Source organism: Brienomyrus brachyistius, chromosome 9 (assembly GCF_023856365.1).
Source record: "Brienomyrus brachyistius isolate T26 chromosome 9, BBRACH_0.4, whole genome shotgun sequence".
Taxonomy (NCBI): domain Eukaryota; kingdom Metazoa; phylum Chordata; class Actinopteri; order Osteoglossiformes; family Mormyridae; genus Brienomyrus; species Brienomyrus brachyistius.
Window position 1 is genome coordinate 8,601,931 of NC_064541.1, and position 19,180 is coordinate 8,621,110.

A 19,180-nucleotide genomic window follows, 5' to 3' on the forward strand; every position below is an offset into this window, starting at 1 on the left:
TGGAATCTGATTTTGTTTCCAATCCTGCTTATCGATTCTGATTTTTATCGATTCCCTGTTTCAATTTAGATGCGCTACAAATGTATCAACATTTGGATACTAAACGTATCTTTCCTCTGTGTTTGTGTGGAATACACAGCCGAACCTGAATACCATAAGGAAAAATCAATAGGCTGCATTAAAATGATAATAAACCACTGATTGTGTAAAACAAAGTCCACTCACATTTGGAAAAATGCATTAACTTGCTTAAACCTGTATGTGTGCAAACCTGTAGAGTTGAAGTGCGTTTAATGCACAACACTTATTGGCTGCAACCAAATAAATAAAACACTAATAAATGCAGAAGACTCTTTCAAGCACAGTTAGTCAGTGGGCAAATATAATCAAAGTCTAGGGATAGCACATCTAATTAATTTAGGGACTGAGGGTGACACACCACTTTCTGGGACAGTATGAAAAATGTTAACTAAATTGTGGTTTCCCTGGATACTGGGACCCAGAACTATGCCAAAAAACACCTTCGTATGTCTGTAGAAGCCAAAACCTTTCTAACCCTAACCCTCGCTTTATTTTGCCAACCTTAATTTGGCGACTTGGGTTACACAGGCAGTTGCAAAGTGTAAAAACATAGTCAAACCCAGCTAAATTGTGGTTTTCCTAGGTATGGGGGCATAGACGCATCAAGAAAACACCTCTGGATGTCTGTAAAAGCCATATCATTTCGAACCCTAACCCTAGCTTTTGCTGGCTAACCTTGAAGTGGAAGTTCTGTATCACCGACCGATGAACTTGGCGCTGCTGTACATATTTTATACAAATAGCTCATTTCCTATTTTACCTCATGGGTGAATTTCACCCATTTTAATTAATCTACTATTATTAGGTCTCCCTTCACATACCCGTTATCTATTAAACAAACATTTTTCAACTGGACACTTTAATTTATGTTCATGTTGTAATTTTTACCGGTAAGTTTAACTAAAGGACCAACTTCATCATAATAAGCAAGAAAGCATCAAAGTCTGCATCGCTATATATATGATCTGTGCGAATCACAAAATATTTTACTTTCATAAACCTATAATATATACATATATATATATTATTTTGCACTGAACCTGCAGTTAACGCTGCGCACAAGATCATCTTGCGAATGTATCGTAAAAGTCCAGCTTCTCCTCAATTCCACCACGAACCTGAGATGTGACCAATATCAGGGAAGTTCCGCTCTCAGCAGTTATAATTGCTTCAGTCGAGTTGCACAATGAAAGGTGCCTTGTTGTTCACGATGCAGTTGTGTGCCTGTACAGGGGTCCAATCTGCAGTGACTCGTGTTTCTCAACCCATCTCCAGTGCTGACAGCCCACTGGGAATATTCCAGAAGCTCCCCATCCGGCTCCTAACGGTGATTAGTATCGATGGCAAACATCACCGGTAGTTCTGCATGCGGAAGACGTTACGGCTGCTGGTTCGGTTTTTTGGCCATATATCTAAAATGTATATATATACTTGGTGAGTTTTCTTGTGTTCCACACCCTACAGTAAGATGAAGCGGTAAAATTCCCATATTTTGATAACAGACTGAGGGAATAAATTGTATTGTGACCAAAGCAATGAAATTCAAGACCTGATGTGAAATAAAGATGTGGTGTATTTGAAAATGTGCACATAGTAATCGATAAGCTGAACTGAAATTAAAATCTTATAACCAGTTTCAAATTTCTGACCTTAAGGACCTGATTTCACATTTGGAATTTATTTTCAATTCCACACTGTAGCCACTAGAGGGCCATACAGCAGAATGGGGACAGAGATGGGACCAATATAAAGCCCCAAACCCAGATGCCCTCTCGATCTCACACACTAATCCTGTCCCACCTGCACTCGTGCCTCCTCCACAGGTCCACGCAGTGCAGCGGGGCGCGGCAGGGCCTGCCGGCGCAGGCGTCCGAGTGGCAGCCAGGCTGCACCCCCCGGCGCTCCATCACAGCGGCGAAATCTGTACTCTGGCCGTCCAGAGGCAGCGAGTGGCCGTTGAGCCGCACGTCCCGCAGGCAGCCTGCAGGTGGCGTGGGAAGCACGGCCTCAGTGAGTGCCACCCCCCAGTCTGCCCCCCACCCCCACGTCTCTGCTGTCATTGCAGATAAAAGATCAATAAAACTGCAACCACATTTTCCAGCAGATAATTAGTAAACCAGTCAATTAAAGAATTGATTAATCATTATGAATAAAAGGTGTAAGAACAGGAGTGTCCAAAATGCCACAAAGGTTCCCCAGGACGTCTCTCCCCCGAGCCCAGACAGGCTGAATTCTCCTGACAACACTGGGGCTGGGATGTTACTCATGCAGACTGTTCTCTACATCTTCAGCCCCATTTATCTATCTAAAATGTTCCCTGGACAGTGTGGAGAAGTTACTCACAAAAATAATCCTTCACAGACAGACGTGGAGAGTTCTGGTCCAGAAGGTACAAATCCAGACCAAGGTTTTATTTCAACCAACCAGCTGAGAGTATATAGAGTCACAGAGTGACTCAATTGGTTGGTTGAAACAAAATCTTGGTCTGGATTTTTACTTTCTGGACCTGAACATTCCACGTCTGTCTGTGATGAATTACTGCTTCACCACTGTCCAGGGCTGCCCAGGTAGAGGTGTGATGTGACTGGGTTCCGGCCTACCGTGGAAGTCCTGGTGGGCCAGACGGCCGGGGCCCGAGCCCAGCAGCAGTGTAGCGGGTGGGTACCAGCGAGTCGCCGGCTCTGGGCCAGCACGGCGCTGACCTCATGCGCCCCACCGCCTCGTTCCAGCCGCAGTGTGAAAAGGCTGTCGTGCCGCACGAGGCCCGCCAGTATCCACTGGCCTCCGTCCACACGTGGCCCAGCGAGGACAAGGTTCCGTTCCCCCTCACCCAAGTCGGCACGGACGCTCAGGTGCCCATCCGCGATCTGAGAGCACAGACAGAGTTTCAGTAAGCGTACTACTGTACAGTGTCATTCATAAGCATTCATTTTATATTTTTCAGAATTATGACCATTCCTGTGATGATATTTATGTTTGTGTGATACTGGTGTTATGCCGTGATGAGAAAAAAATCATCTTTGTCACGTTTATGACAACGCCGGTGCCATTATTTCAGTACTTTTCCTCTTTTTACGGGGCTGTTTTATGCACTTTCTGTTTCTGGTAAAAAGAAAAAAAAAAAAAAGCTAGAATTTTCCTTTGCTGCCAATCGAGCTCATTTGAATTCCGGCTCGGGAGGCTGAGAGCGAGCGCCAAGGAGAGAAGGAGAGATAAAGGTCATTCTTAAGAGGAGAGGACAGAGCTGCACTTGTTAGCTGAATGTGAAAAGCGCTTGGAGGCTGGACCAGAGTACTGTGCCGGCGAAGGACATTGGGCCTGTAGTGAAAAGCCCAGATACCGGAGGGTCACCTTGCCTGTCCCCGCCTCCACTGAAGGACGCACGTCTTGGCAGTGGATAATTAATAAAAGGGTCGTTTATCTATAGCCTCCTGCCTTGAGCTCGTAATGAACAGCTCAGGACGGTGCCGGGTGTAGGTGCGGCGCAGAGACAGCAGGGGGCGGTGGTGAGACCTCCAGGGTGATGTGCCGGCTGGTGTTGTGTGAGGCGAGGCTGAGCAGGATGCCGTTGGAGGTGCGGGTGCGCAGGAGCAGCTGGATGTCAGTGTGCCGGGGATCGGTCACGTCCCGCAGCTGGTAGTGCAGCACGCTGTCCCTCTCGAAGGACCACTCGGGGAGACCTGGCGGAGGGGGGCAGACACAGGTCTCACACACGCTGTCGGACACCTCATCCTTCAGGCAATAAAAGTAAAACCAGCGGGGCGGGGGAGGGCCCAGGAGGAATGGGACACACCTCTGTCGCATTTATGTCCGCTGAATCCCGCATGGCAGTCGCAGCTGAAGGAGCCCCATTCTCCCAGACATGTGCCATGGACGCCGCACGATGCCCCCTCCGCGGTCAGACACACGCCGTCCGTCAGGCTGCAGCCCGGTGAGCTGTCCATGCTCTCGGCCGGACTCCCCAGGTCGTATACCTGCCCAAGGGGCAGAGCAGCAGGCTGATTGACTGCGTACCTCAACGGTTCAAGCACTCAGGACAATCTCAGGTGCAACAAAAGCCTGAGCTGAAATAATCTCAGGTTCAAATCGCATCAGAGAACCTGCTGCTCTACCGCTGCGGGAGGTACCTCAGCGGGACTGTACCGCTCTTACTCTGTAATATCAGCGGAAACTTTAATCCCTGTTTTGAGGCGCTTGATGCAGACAGCTGGACACAAACCTGGGAAAGGTGGCATGACACCCCCGGTGCTTTTTATTTTAATGTTATTGTGGACCTCCTCCCCCATCTCTTACTCCCCTGGTGGCCGGCACAGGGAGTGCATACCTGACTGTCCACCACCAGGTTCTGCACGCAGCCTTTGAAGCTCCGGAAGCGTCTGTGTGCAGGGGTCTGCTTCACCCCACCCAGCTGCAGGGGCTGCCTCACGTTGAGGAATCTGTGGATGGCACCGGACAGCCGAGCAGCGTTAACGTAGACGGCAACTTTCAATTGACTTTTAGTGAGTCTTTCGACAAAAATGCAATTTAGGTGTATTGCAGTTTGGTCATATTTTACTCGTCAGATTGTTTCAGTCTTAGTCTAGTTTGAGTCAATAATCACAAGAAATTAAGTTGACTAAACCTGTAGCACGAGTTCAGTCATAATCCAATAGATCATTTTTACATTTCTTTAAAAATTTCATTTAATTATCTGTGTACACACACAGACTGGTCTACCTCTTTAGTACATCAAAGGGCTCTTAAACGGTGCAATTATTGAGTACCAGCTAAGTCAACTCTATATGTTTGAGAATGCAATATGTATACACAGTTAGCAGTATGTGCGTAATGTGCAGGAGTGCAGGATATAATCATAGAGGGAGTTTATCAGTAGTTCACCAGTAATTCTGGTCGATATTACACTGCAGGTGACAGTTAATTGAACGTCCATTCAGAGACTGGTTTGGTTAATGAGAGACACTGCCTGAGGGAAGAAGCTCTCTGCTTGTCTTGTGGGCTTGGTTCTGATTGCCCTGAGTCCTCCTGGAGGGTAAAGTTTGAAGGATGTGGTGAGCAGGGTGAGATGGGTCCTCAATGACTTTGTATGCTCGTTTCCTGGTTCTGATGATGTACAGTGTCTGGACAGTGCCTGAAGGTTTGATGGTTGTCCAAAAGAAATTTTTTAATCTTGGTGAAAAACTTCACCAAGCAGGGCAGGGATTCCGTGATAAAATCTGCAGAGTAGCGGTCACCGAACCAGACGCACTTCAAACTGGCTAAATCGACATTATCCAATCATGCCCAAATTTGAAATTTGCCTCTTCCTGACATTTTTGTCATTTTTACTCATTGACGAAATTGTCAGTTCATTCTATCGTAGTCATTGGCATTATGGATTAATTTTTATGTTATCATCATCTCATTTCGGTCAATGAACAATTGTCGTCGGCGAATAATTTGCATCATAATGATGGGGTGGAGCTTAGCAGTCCCATGTGACCCGGGACCAGAAGCAGGACTCTAACCGCGCAGCGGCCCTCCTACCTCGCCGTCCCTGGGGTCTCGCCGGACGCCCTGCAGGCTGACTCGTCCACCTCGGGCTCCTCAGACCCCAGCCCGTCCCCCTCAGCTACTGTGGCTCCAGAGCAGAGATCCAGCGTAAAGTGCACAGTCTGTGTGAAAAGCCCCGGCTCAGTGACACCATTCCTGACTTTAGAGATGTAATCCAGCGGGGGGATTGCGGGCCCACGCCTTCCTGCCAGTTACCTCCCTCTCTGCCTCACCTGAACCCTTGTTTGTAGCTACTGGAAAGGTAAGTCACTTTGATATTAAGTCTACTGGGCATTTCCATTGTTCCTGTTTGAGGTTTGTGGGTTTATCAGCCAGTGACTGTGCCAGGTGTCTCCTCTAAGCCTTCCATGTTAAATCAGGTTATTACCCTCAGCAAACCAGTAAAACCCATTAGTGAGGCAGCCCCGCTTACGCGTCCCCTCACTTAAATCCCCCTCCGTCATCCTACCCACAGCCCTGTCATCCATCTTTCTCTTTCTTGCTGCATTATGTTCTGCCTCTTCCAACCCCCCCCCGCCCCCCCCCCCCCGCCCCCGCGTACCTTGCCGTCGTTCGTTATGTCAAGGCGGTGCCAGCGCCGGTCGGCGACCCCCAGCTTCAGGGCCAGCTGCAAGGTCAGGACCCCAGAACCATGGCTCACGCTCAGGGTGGGAAGCCCGTTCTTCAGCTCTGCGGGACAGTGGCACAGCAAATGTGATGTCACGCCTGACGGGGGGCTTTTTTTAGGAGACTGACAGCAACACGCTGTAAACAGGAACCCCGGAGGAGGCTGGAATGTCTGAAGAACTTTCTGTTATTTTCTGACTCATCACCACGGTTTGACATTAACTGTTACAGGCACTCTGGGGGCGACCGACAGGCAATCACAGACAGATCCTGATATATCTCACTCAGCGGCTGAGATTACAGCGCCTGTCAGCTGATTAAAATGCCGTTTCCCTGTCCGCCTGGCATCCTGTACTCTATGAGACGCAGACGCTCTCGGGCAAACAGGTCTGCTGAGCACAGCCACGTACACAGCGTCGCCGTAACCCCCGGCGACCTGCAGGCCGTCATCGGCAGCGCTATCGAGCCGAGGCCGTGAAAAATGCCTCGGCAGGATCAATCGTGCCCAGGTTCGATTTCCTGCCTGCGATGCGGACGAGTCGACTCGATAATTACAAAACGGAAAAGGGGCCTCGTCACTGAGCGTGGCGGGACCCATGACCTCTGGGGACATCAGCGAAGTCTGAAGATCAAGCAGAGAGACGGAAAGGAAAGCAGCCGCGACACTTTCATTTGCAGACAAAGGAAAGGACGGTGAACAGCTTAGACTCTGAGTGACGCACGCTGTTTGCCTCCCTGTCCCCGTCCCTGTGTAACGTTACAGTGACTGATACGGGGGGGGGATACAGGGGTGCCGTGATGTAACACTTTGGGTCCAGCCCTCACCCAGTGCGATGAAGTCCTCGACATCGCCGGCCTGTGTGGGACCCAGAGGCCCGTTGTACAGCAGCAGCCCATCCGGCTCCTCCGTCAGGAACTCCAGAGAAATGCGGCTGTAGAAGCAGGGCTTCAGCGGGGGGAACCAGGCGTATCCGTGCCCACCGAACGTGTGCTTCACCTGCTGGCACTCAGGCCCGTCGAACATGGGGGGGCACTGACACCTGCAGGGGGCATGGCACAAAGGGGCATTCTGTTGGACCTTAAAGCCCTCATTTTTCATGAAAGGGCTGTAGCTCCTAATACAACATCCATCTAATAGGTGTGAATCGGTGAACTGAATATCAGATCGGTGCATCTCTATCGGAGCCCCTGAACACTCTACCGAACACATTCTACTGAACACACTCTACTGAACACACTCTACCAAACACATTCTACTGAACACACTCTACTGAACACACTCTACCAAACACATTCTACTGAACACACTCTACTGAACACACTCTACCAAACACATTCTACTGAACAGTGACATGCATGTCCACCAATAAACATGCAGGAAAATGCAGCCCGGCCCCCTGAGGCGGGGGCCCCGGGCATATCCCCGTGGGTAGGTGCCGACCCCTTCACCTGTATCCCAGCTCCCCGTCGACGCAGGTGCCCCCGTTCAGGCACGGGCCGCGTGGGTAGGAGGCGCAGGCGAGGTGGGGGCTCTCCCGGGCCTGGCAGCCGCACCGGGCTCCGACAGAAGCGGCCAGTGACACCAGCGCAGTGCTGCCCCTGCTCAGCGGGGTGGGGGTGTCGGCAAAGCGCACGCTGCTGCTGCAGCCCCCCGTGGAGCCGCAGTCGCTGAAGACACACTCGTCCACACCCACCTGGGAAACGGGCGTGCCCAGTGCAGCCTCCAGCTGCGGAGGAGAGCCGCGACACTCAGCGGGACAGTCATCGCGCACGATCAGGTCAGACTCACCCACTTTAATACCTCCTCTAAATCTTGGGCAGTATAGGCGAAATAAAAAGGTTTTAAAGCAGAGAAACGGCCAGGGAGGACGACTGAGAGTCCCGCTGGCAGCAATGAGCGAAACGGGATTCTGGCTTTAGAGCAGGCTGAGGTTTGGGAGTGGAGCTCTGTGCACATAATAAACGGGCCTACAGCCCCCCCCTCCAAAATAAGCAGCTGCTATCTGAGTGTTTCTGTGAGCTGCAACAATGTTTTATTTACCCAGAAATCCCCCGTCAGATTTTTTTTTTTATTATGAGAAACGTCGAGACCTTTTGCTTCTTATCAGTTCTGGCATGTTTTCCAGTTTTGTGAGGTTTGGCTCGGGGCCGTTATTTACATTAAAATGATGTCACTGTAAAGACAGGATTACAGGCGCACGTGCGTGTGTGTGTGCGTGTGTGTGTGTGCGCGCGTGTGTGTCTGTGCGTGTGTGTGTGCATACCTTAGCCTTATGCAAGGCCACGTTCCCATTGAGCTTCTCGGCCTTGTAGTAGGGCGAGCCGTGGGCGGCGTACCACACGCTGACCTCTCGGGGGCGCCGCCGGCTCTCAGCCACACTGAAGACATGCACGCATTCGGGCTCCGTCCGCAGGGCCTCGGACAGGAAGCGCCTCAGCCGCAGGAATCGACTCTCCCGGCCTGGGGCCCTTGAGAAGAATTCCTCCAGGGTGATGTCTGCGGGAGTAAGATTATCATGGCCGTTACCCACCCTCTCCCTGTGAGCCCTGGGGCGGTTTAGATGGTCGCTGGGAAGGCAGGATCACCCACTAGACAAGCGCAGGGAGCCAGCATTCTGCACGGCCTCCTCCTTCAGCTCCATGACGATGACCTCTGCGGTGGAGATCACGTCGGGCCAGGTTCCGTCTGACACCCGCACCTGCAGGCTGTAGCTTCCAGGCGGAGTGTCGGCCGTCAGGCTGATCTGCCCAGAGCTCCGGTTCAGCACAAAGTGCCTGAGAAACAGAGGTGTTTTCTCTAAACTTGTACCCAAACAGTACCTATCAGTGACGAAGCAGTGTGGGGGTGAGTGCTGACCCAGAGCACCCTGGGGATAAGGGCCTTGCTCAGTGAAAACAATCTACCAACTCTGGGATTTGGACCGACAACCTTACGATGACAGGCAGAGCATCACAAAGACTAATTTTTACTTCTGCACCATATGTCACTTACGTAGGCTATAGCATAATCTCTGCATAGGCTCGACTCATAAATATAAATCAGCCTTTAGGTTGCTGTGACAGTGATCAGAAGGTTGTTGGTTCAAATCCCAGAGTCGGCAGTGTTTCGCTGCTGGGTCCCTGAGCAAGGCCTTTAAGCCCTGATTGCACCAGGGACTGTCTGACCCTGTTTTTCAATTGTACATTGCTTTAAATAAATTGTACATTGCTGTTAGTTAAAGAATTTATCATTTGAATGTATGAGCAGCAAATATCTCAAAACAAACAGGAGATTTTACCACTTGATTTCACTCTCACATGGTAACACAATGGCTTCCCCCACTATATAACACGACTGCCTCAAGTTCCCCCACTACCCCACTGTTCCCAGTAAGGTTAGTGTACCTGCCATGGGTTTCTAGTGGGACGGTTTGACTGTAAGTCACATGAAGCGACAGACAGGGGACAGGCGAGCCAATGTTCCGTTAGCTATGACCCACAGCTCCCATCCCACAGCAGAAAGCTTCTGGAGCAGAATGATCCAGGTGTGCTGTGTGTGTTTTGAGCACCGCGCCCACGCCCGCCTGTCGTCTGCAGGGCTGCATGTCGGCAAGGTCACAGGGCTGACCCTGGATCCTATTCAGATTAGATTTTAAAAAGTGCAATCACGACTCTGTAACAGAAATTGAGCTGCGTATTGGCAATGGCCTTCAGTGCAAGAGCCAAATTAAGTAATTAACTGTCAAGTAAGCAAATAAAATATGGCCTGGATCGAAGACGCCTTCCAGACTACAGATGAAGGTGCCAAGTGCGGCCAAGGACAAAACTATTACTTCAGGAATACAGTAATGAGTCCATTATCCGCAGTAACGACACTCAATCCTCCTGATACCTATCTGGGGCAAATCTGTCTGTCCACAAATAAGAGTCGCTTCAGAAAGTCCGCTCCGAGTCGTGATTTAACATCACACGATTTCTGCCTATTTGTTAGGTAACATGCATCACTGGGTCATATACATTTTGCCCAATAATTTATTTTTATAGTAGCAATAGTGTTAAACAGGTAATTGCTCATCTAATTAAAGAATGTTAAGCTCAACAGAGTAATGGTTTTCCATAAAAAACGAGAAGGAATGAAAACAGGAGGCAGTGATCAGGCAGGGAGGGTGACTTTGGGTTAAAGGGGAGGCTGACGACTCTCAGCGTGAGGGACGGCTCGTTAGGAGCCGCAGACGATGGTGCGCAAGGCACGAGCACGAGCTCATGCTGGTGTTACTGCTAGCTAATCCCCCTGCCACAACCCTTATGAAGGATTAATGCCTGCACATGGTGCGGGACGTCGCACTCGGGAAGGCTCTTCTCATCCTGCCACTTAGCAGGTCTCACCAGAGCTTCACGCGGAGATCAAGGTACCTGGAGGGCTTGCCTTCCAGTCGGTAAAGCTTCTCATTCCAGTCATCAAGGTCGGGGGATCGAACCTGTCCGAGTGGCGCTGTTGGCAGGAAGCCTGTGGAAAACATGGAACCTGTTTACTGAACACCGGAGCAGAGGAAAATAGCAGTGTAATTATGTAAGTATGTAATCCTGTCAGGTATGAAATAGACGTCTTTTAAAACAGGCGTGTTTGCATGCCTATTAAACCAGGGCTTCATGTAAAATTCCTGCTTAATGGTCTGCTTGAAACAATAAATTTTCATGAGAAGGTTTGATATTTAAATACACACACATACACGTATATATATAGTAATATCTATTCACACCAGGTGTTTGAACATTTACCTTTGTAGCTGTAAACGATAAAATCTGTGTGGCCAGCTACATGGGGATGGTCATTCCGGTCGCCGATGGTAACAGTCAGCGTGTTGGTGGAGCTCATTGGAGGAGTTCCGCTGTCAATCATTAGGATGGGCAGGAGATACTCCTTCTGCTGTTCACCGGTCGAAGGTGAGCAGGGCAGTGAGGAGAGCGCTGCCGTTCCTGAGGTCCGTCAGGTTGAAGCTAGCCGCATCGTGGCTCTGTGTGAGCAGGCGGATGGCGAAGGGCCGGCGTTGGGGGAGGAGTCCCTATCGGTGGCGTGCAGCCAGGCCGAGGTCTCATTCATATGGACTATCTGGGGTGCAGCTGAGTTCTCCCACACGATTGGCTTATAAGGTGCCTCAAACTCTGGACCGTTGTCATTGACGTCCTGCACAGTCACCAGTACGATGGCTGTGCCTGTCAGCGCCGGGTTGCCCAAGTCTGTAGCATGAATCATGAGGCGGTGCTGAGAGATCTTTTCTCGATCCAAGGAACCTGCCACGACCACCCATCCATTCTTATCCACCAGGAACTGGTCATTGGGATCAGATTCAGGAACGATGGTGTAGAAGAACTTCCCGTTCTGGCCTGAGTCCAGGTCAACGGCAGTGACTTGAGCAACTATCGTCCCGATGGGAACGTCTTCGAACATGGAGCCTGTGTCGTAGAACTGGGGGAAGAAAACAGGCGCGTGGTCGTTGGAGTCCTCCACCTGAATGACACAGTAGGCCAGGCTGAAGAAGTCCATGTCCTCCACCTTCAGGGTCAGGTTGAAGGTACGTTCATGGGGCTTCTCGAAGTCGATCTTCTTCTTCAGCCGGACAGTCCCCCGCCGATTAACCTTGTCCGTCTCGATGAAGAACTTGCGGTCCTCGTCGCCTCCCACGACGCTGAAGGTCATCAGCGCATTCTCTCCCTGGTCCCCATCTGTGGCGGACACCACCAGCACTGCACTGTTGATGTCCAGGTTCTCGGTCACAGAGGCTGTGTACACCTTCTGGGTGAAACGGGAGTGTGGTCATTGACGTCGGACACCATAATAGTCGCAGTTCCGGTCCCCGAGAGACCACCTCCGTCTTGAGCTTCCACCACCACGAAGTATCGATCCACTGCCTCCCTGTCCAGTGAACGAAGCACTGTATAAATGGTCCCTGTGGAGGGATTGATGGAGAACAAGTTCAAGTTGATCTCGTTGCGCACGTTCTGCATGATCCGGTACGTCAGGATGGCGTTCTTGCCGGCTTTGGGGTCATCCAGGTCTGTAGCCCTCATGTCCATGATGGACGTGTCAGCCGGCGAGTTCTCTGGCACGTAGCCCACGAAGCAGCTCTCCACAACGCACGGGAACGCCGGCGCATTGTCATTGACGTCCCGCACCTCCACGATGACATCGGCGAAGCCCGTTAAGCCCCACTCCGTTCTCATCGGTCGCCAGCACCAGGAAACGCCAGACTGCGCGCTCCTCTCGGTCCAGCTTCTTCTGTGCGTAGATGCGGCCTGTCCACTCCTCGATGGTGAACTCGCTCCCGGCCCCCTGCCCATGCAGCGAGTACCGAACAGCAGCCTGGTCTGCCTCCTGATCGGGGTCGATGGCTGACACCTGCAGAGACACACGGTTAAAAACTTTGCTTCCCCCCGTAAGCTATGAGGCAAACTAAGTCATCTCCATCTCGCTGACAACCAAGGGGAACGGGGAGGGAGGGGAGAGGGGTATGCAAATGGATCCCAAATATCCATCATCGGGCGTAAAACACAATTAAAAGTTAATAGGCACGGCAAAGATGAAATTCAGATATTTTTTTTTGTCGTCTTTCACCAGAGGGTTTGTTTACAGAAAAACCTTTGAAGTCTGACGGTGCCACACAAAGATCGGCACGTGCCGGCTGCAACTCGGCGAGCCGCGCAAACGCCTGGGCGCCTTCATGAACACCAGGAAACACTCCGAGTCATGGGGGTCCCCCCCGCCCCCCCCGCCCCAGACAGGCGCAGAGCTCACTGCTTGGCAAACCGTATGTTTGCCAGTGGAGGCAGCCTTGCTGTAGGTACCTGTTACAGACGAAAACTGCGCTTTGTCACCATGCTGATCTCTTACTGTTCTTTTTCTTTTCCCTGCTCTGCATTGTTTTGTTTTCATTCACTCACTGTCTGAATGGACCAGAACCACTTATACACCCACCCAGCCACCCACCGGAGCCCTCAGCGCCCCCCCTGACCTCCAGCACCAGCACGGGCCCGCCGCTGAGCTCCTCGGTGACGGCCGCGTGATACTCGCTCTGCCCGAAGAGAGGCGCCTCGTCGTTGCGGTTCACCACGTTCACCACCACCGCCGTCCGGTTCTCCCACTTGCCGTCGGAGGCCACCAGCCACAGCTCATAGCGCCGTTCGACCTCGTAATCCAGCGGCTGTGCGATGAACACTGTGCCCACCTCGGGCTCTACGTCGAAGGCGCCCAGTACGTTGCCTGCCGTGATCTGGTACCGCAGCTTGGCATTCGCCCCTGGGCAGGAACAGAAGAGAGAGATGTCAGACTAAACACGGATCGCAGCTCTTAACGTTACTTATAAAACCGCAGCTGTTATCGTTGCTTATAATTTCGCTCACATGCATTCATACAGCTGGATACCTGCCTGCAGAATTCAGGTTACGGTGCCTGGATACAACAGGGTCTTAGATGCAACAGCAGCTTCTGTCGTGGGACACAAAGAGCCGTGGGGCGGAGGGGGGGGGGGTCCTACACCACCTGTTATCCTGTCCTGCCATAACCTCACCAAGGTCCCACTGCATGCATAATTACCATGGGCCTATAATGAATAACCCTGCTCCAGCCTCACCTCCGTATCCACACAGCCCCCAGTCCCTGTGCGCCATTAATTTTTCACGAGACAAACAAATCACGAGGGACAGCTATTATCCCAGTAACATCAGATCCTGCAAATTTCATCAGGCCGCGCCTCACTGCGAGATGGCCGTAACCGTATTTTACACGCCCGTCCGCCCCCCAACCCCACCCCCCCCCCGCAGTTCTTAATTTGGGCACTAGCAAATGGGAGATGAGATCCTACACCCCTTTCAAAAACAGATTTAGGGCTTATATGTTTTCTTTTTAATCCAAACCGCTTCATAGCAGCCGCCATCAAATGTTCTGCTGGTGTAGTGATGAAGGCTTATTAGCGGCTGGTAGCTGCGCATCCATCGGATGGAAGCCTCAACCTGCGCTGAAGCGGGTGCAGGATTCGCAGTGTTGCGGAGGGGATCTGACCCACTGCGGTATCCGAAACTCTGAGCGCCTCCTTCTAGCCCAGGGTAAGGGTGGGGGGGGCGGGGCCATAGGGACCCTGGCCCCAGCTGAAAGCTGATTGGCAGCTGGAGAGCCCCTCCCCGATTCAAAATATGCCACTGGGTAAAGGTTGGCTCCTCTGTTGGCCCCTCACCCTAGAATCACCCCGGCACAAATCAGATTCTCTGATGATGGTAGAACTTCCTAGGCAGGAAGGGGTCAGGGATTGAGGAGTATGCACAGTGTGTCCTCCATCCAGCCAATCCCCAACCCAGCCCCCCCCCCCCCCCCGGTCCCCTGTGTCAAACCAGCACACTCTACTATTAACTTGTTCGTTTCATGCATTTTCTACCCTTGATGAGAGTCGGTCCCTGGCTGAATGAAGACCTGACAAAGCAGGGGAAGCTAATCAGCCTTTTGAAACATTTAAAGGCCCCATAAACCCCCCCCCCCCGCTCCCTTCGGATCCATCTCTAATTATTTCGATCCCCCATCACCATACTGAATGCAATAAAAAATATTTAGGTCTAATGGAAAGTCATTTGATGTGAATTTGGGAGCAGCGGTAGAAGTGCTGAGGGGATCGGATTTTGATTTGCACTTTTGTTCCTGACCATCGCAGACTGCTAGCCAACTGCAGAAGCAGTAGGATGTCCCGGGCGGGCTGAATCTGAGCGACCCTGTCACGCACATGTCTTTCGCTAACAGCTAGCATGCTAGCAGCCGTGACGATGAAGCTCGTTAGCGTGCAGCACCTTGTGGGAGCCTGTTTGTAGAAACCTTCTGTCCTGAGCAGCTGGGTATGGCTGCCTGGATCGCTGGCACAGCGGGGGGCGTCCTCCGGTCTCTGCCTGCTACCTCTCAGAGAGCCCATCCTGCCTTGCTGAGGCAGCGAGCGAAGGAGGCATGAATGTAACAAGCTCTGTTATCTCAGAACCTCAGGGTGTCATAAATAAAACAAAGGAGAGCTTCACTTCGGAGGTCAAACAGGAAGAAGAGGGCTGTGTGCCAAAGACGCTGACGCACCACTGACTGGAGAGAGAGCCAAAAACGGTGAGAAGGGGCTTTTGCGCTCGCTGCTTTAGTTGGACATTAACGGGATTGTGGGCTCCATCCATGATCTATGACTCATCACAGGGAGCGCCCCGCTGCATGGTAGAGGCTAGCTCGCTAAGTCCGGCTTTCATTCTTGGTTTGTGAAGCTGATACAGTGCTTGGACTTCCTCATTACCAACAAATGGAGGCGCCAGCACCTTTGATGGCATCCCAGCTTACAGCACACCCATAAGAAGACATAGACAGACTGTGGAGCTATAGGACACAGACTGCAGGGCGAGGGGACATGGACAGGCTGAGGGACAAGCGGATGGAGACAGGTTGTGAAGCGAGGGGACAAGGACAAGATTAGGAGTGCAGGGACAGGCCATGAAGTGAGGGGACAGGGACAGGCCACAGAGCAAGGGGACGGGGACAGGCCATGAAGTGAGGGGATGGGGACAGGCCATGAAGTGAGGGATGGGGACAGGCCATGAAGTGAGGGGATGGGGACAGGCCATGAAGTGAGGAGATGGGGACAGGCCACAGAGCAAGGGGACGGGGACAGGCCATGAAATGAGGGGATGGGGACAGGCCATGAAGTGAGGGGACAGGGACAGGCCACAGAGCAAGAGGATGGGGACAGGCCATGAAGTGAGGAGATGGGGACAGGCCATGAAGTGAGGGGATGGGGACAGGCCACAGAGCAAAGGGACAGGGACAATCAGCAAGCCCCAGCTCATAATGGGATCCAGTCATGATTTATGGATCTCCCACTAATGCAGAGCATCGGCCAAGTCGGACACCTGAGCGGGCTGACAGAGGTGGGGGCATCCCCAAGGTCATGGAGGTGTCCAGTCACACCCGAGAAGGAACAGATTACTCTAATGGACAGATAGGAGGCGTTGTTCAGGTGACAGATCCGGCAGAGCCGACCCTAGGTAGGACACGCCTGGAGGATCAGGCAGGGCTGGGAGCTGAGCCTTCCTCAGCCCCCTTCAGTGTCATTTCAGCTGTTTCCCTCTGCAAAGCCTTTAGCGACAGAAAACCTCCTTCGTCCTGATCTCAAACAGCGGTGGAAACATACGGTGCCATTAGATACCTGTGCGTGGTTCTGAAAATTGGCAAAAAAAAAACTGTTTACCCGGATTTTCTCAGCTTTTTTTTTTTTTTGTTGGTCTCACTCGTGTTTTGCAACTTTGTGCTAAATCAGTTGTCACTTCCGATGTCACAAAGGCACCATGAAAAGTGACATTCTGCGAAAATAAACCCAGCACCATTTTCACACAGGATTTTGCCACCGTCATTAAAGTGTTCGCTCCTGTTTATTTATTAATCTTGGAAGGCAGCAAGGGACAAAGAAAACAAAGAAACATCAAATAATTACCCCGGGAGGCCTGAATCAGTGACTCCTACATTAGCTGGGGAGGACTTGCTAACGAGCTCTGAAAATAAAACCCTTTGCTGAGTTTCTTTCAGCCCCACTGCAGCGCTCGTCTGGATCGGGGCTAACAGGCAAAGAGTGGCCTGTAAACAAAGACACCGAGAGGCACCAGAGCACCACCCAGGCCTCTCAGATCCCCTCCAGCACATCCTCCATCCGCACCCTCCTCCTCCACCACGCTCCGCAAACCTTTCCGTCAGCCACACGCGCAGACGCTCGGCTACCTTCATCCTCGTCGTTGGCTGTGACAGTGATGACCGCGGAACCCACTTCCTGGTCTTCCTCCACGCTGATCTCGTACACGGGCTGGGAGAAGGCGGGGGCATTGTCGTTGACGTCTGTGATGAAGATCCGCACGTAGGCTGTGTCTGCGCGTCAGGAGATGAACGGCAAATGGGCTCGTTATGGGGAAATCATATTTCGTGCGGCGGAAAGACTGAAGAACCTGGGAGGTTCTCAGAAATAGACCCTTAGTACATCATCACTCAGCCGGAAACTTAAACAACAAAGGAATCCTAAAGGCTAAGCGAAACTGATTACAGGGAGGATTATGACAGCAGCCACTGCCCTGTCCCTCCTGCAGCTCAGATTAAAGACCCTGAAGGAGATGTTGGCAAGCACAGTCAGGGGTGAGGTCCAGCGAAAGGGTCGGACCGGCACCTGTGTTGGGCTGCCCTTGCTGGCCCGGCCTGGCCGACTCCGAGCTGTCCTGCGACTGGACCTCGATCAGATAGGAGCCCTTCTGCTCTCTGTCGAAGGAGGCGCGGCTATGGATGACTCCTGTGTGGGCGTTGATGCTGAAGAACTGCGAGTCTCCGGTCTGGTCCTTCAGGATGATGTAGTTGATCTAGGGCCAGATGTAGGGAGCGTGGTCAGAGGTTCCACAAGAGACTGACATCCTGAACACCCTCAATATCATTTTAAGTGCTACTATAACACGGGCCGCGTAATTACATAATGCGACTATACATCACTGTAGTATTATCACATATAATAATACTCTATATTTTATTATATTCATAAAAGTAATGTAATTTTGAAAAATGGATTCAAACCTTACTAGCTATGAAGGCTCAGTACTAAGAACTATATAAACATCTATAATGGGAATAATGTTTACACGCTCGTTGTGTCTTTCAGTGTCGTGTGTGTGCAGAGCATCTCTCTGATTTATCACTTTTTTAATTCGATCACAATGAGCACATGTGATGGGCAAACAGATCAAACTACTAGTTAAGTTTGCAGTGCCTGCTTGGTTGACCAGCCTGTGATCTGTACTATCTACTAGAGAGAGAGAGAGATGGTGTGAGTGGCCGGTGGAGCAGCCAGTCAATTCAGACTCATTTTCAGGAAGGGTTTCTCTCTCAGGATAATGTTCTGGCTCTTTGCTCCAAATCGGGCCCTGTAGGAATTCCATGGCTCTCGGTTTTTCCAGAATCAGGTCTGAGATCCTCACCGTGCCATGGAGGCCCAAGTCCAGGTCCACGGCAGACACCTGGATCACCGACGTGCCGATGTCGGCCCCCTCGGGACAGTGGCCTCGTACGTGGGTGACATGAAGAACGGCACGTTGTCGTTGACGTCTGAGGACACGCACGCACACAAGGGTAGGTCACCAACGTGCGCCACCCGTTGGTGGGCGGCGGATCTGAAGACCCTTCAGGTCACGCCACACGCCTCGTTACCAATGAGCGACGCGTCTTTCGTTCCCTGCAGACCGCTGATTACACCACATCTATAATGAGCTTCGAGGGCCCTTTGTCTTCCGTTTCATTACATTTCAATTTCCATTTTCCCTTAATTAATGATAATGCATTGTCAAGTGTTGCGGCTGGCTGAAAGAGCCTTCGCCGATCGGCCAAGCCGACACTTACTGAGCTGGCCCCACACAAGAGTGACTTTCATGAGCAACAATAGTGCCACAGCCTCACCATTAGAAATGTGAGTGGAAAAAATGCAGTACTTCGCTTGGAGACGGAACATAATCGCTAACATAATCTAAACAGGTTGGATGCTGGGAGATTTACCAGCCTCTGTGGGGAGTAGCTTTCGGTGGGTGAGAGCAGTAATTCAGGTCAATGATTCTCAGATGGTGATGCTGGGATACCACTGTTACGCTGGGCTAGTTAAGGGCAAGACTGGCCTCCTGCTCAGGCTAATCTGGGCTGTAGCCCAGGGCTTGGAGATTGAGGAGGTTTGTCTGGAAGTTGTTCCAGCCTCATTTTGACTTATTTTGTGCTGTAGGTAGAGCTCCCACAATAACATTAACCCAGGGCCCCCATCCCACTAGATTCAGAACAGTTTATGTGGATGTTTAACATCTCCATCACTACTGTGTAATGTAAAGAAGCATATTTCGGTTAATCTGATTGTATGACAATGGACTTAAACATTGATAGTCTAATGGTGTC

At 51.4% G+C, this 19,180-nt stretch overlaps 1 protein-coding gene across 1 annotated transcript in view; it reads right to left on the bottom strand.

The window, feature by feature from the left end:
* The window catches only part of si:dkey-22o22.2 (neural-cadherin), a 93,768-nt gene that overhangs the window by 4,586 nt on the left and 70,002 nt on the right, over positions 1-19,180 (bottom strand). The window contains 23 exon segments of the mRNA XM_049026598.1: positions 1,882-2,062; positions 2,682-2,745; positions 2,748-2,948; positions 3,595-3,761; positions 3,875-4,055; positions 4,406-4,517; positions 5,605-5,732; positions 6,173-6,300; positions 7,063-7,277; positions 7,687-7,964; positions 8,502-8,734; positions 8,828-9,012; positions 10,630-10,723; positions 10,996-11,149; positions 11,151-11,260; positions 11,263-12,021; positions 12,024-12,423; positions 12,425-12,613; positions 13,227-13,510; positions 16,994-17,137; positions 17,430-17,616; positions 18,226-18,302; positions 18,305-18,352. Of these exon segments, the coding sequence (XP_048882555.1) occupies positions 1,882-2,062; positions 2,682-2,745; positions 2,748-2,948; positions 3,595-3,761; positions 3,875-4,055; positions 4,406-4,517; positions 5,605-5,732; positions 6,173-6,300; positions 7,063-7,277; positions 7,687-7,964; positions 8,502-8,734; positions 8,828-9,012; positions 10,630-10,723; positions 10,996-11,149; positions 11,151-11,260; positions 11,263-12,021; positions 12,024-12,423; positions 12,425-12,613; positions 13,227-13,510; positions 16,994-17,137; positions 17,430-17,616; positions 18,226-18,302; positions 18,305-18,352 (4,519 nt within the window).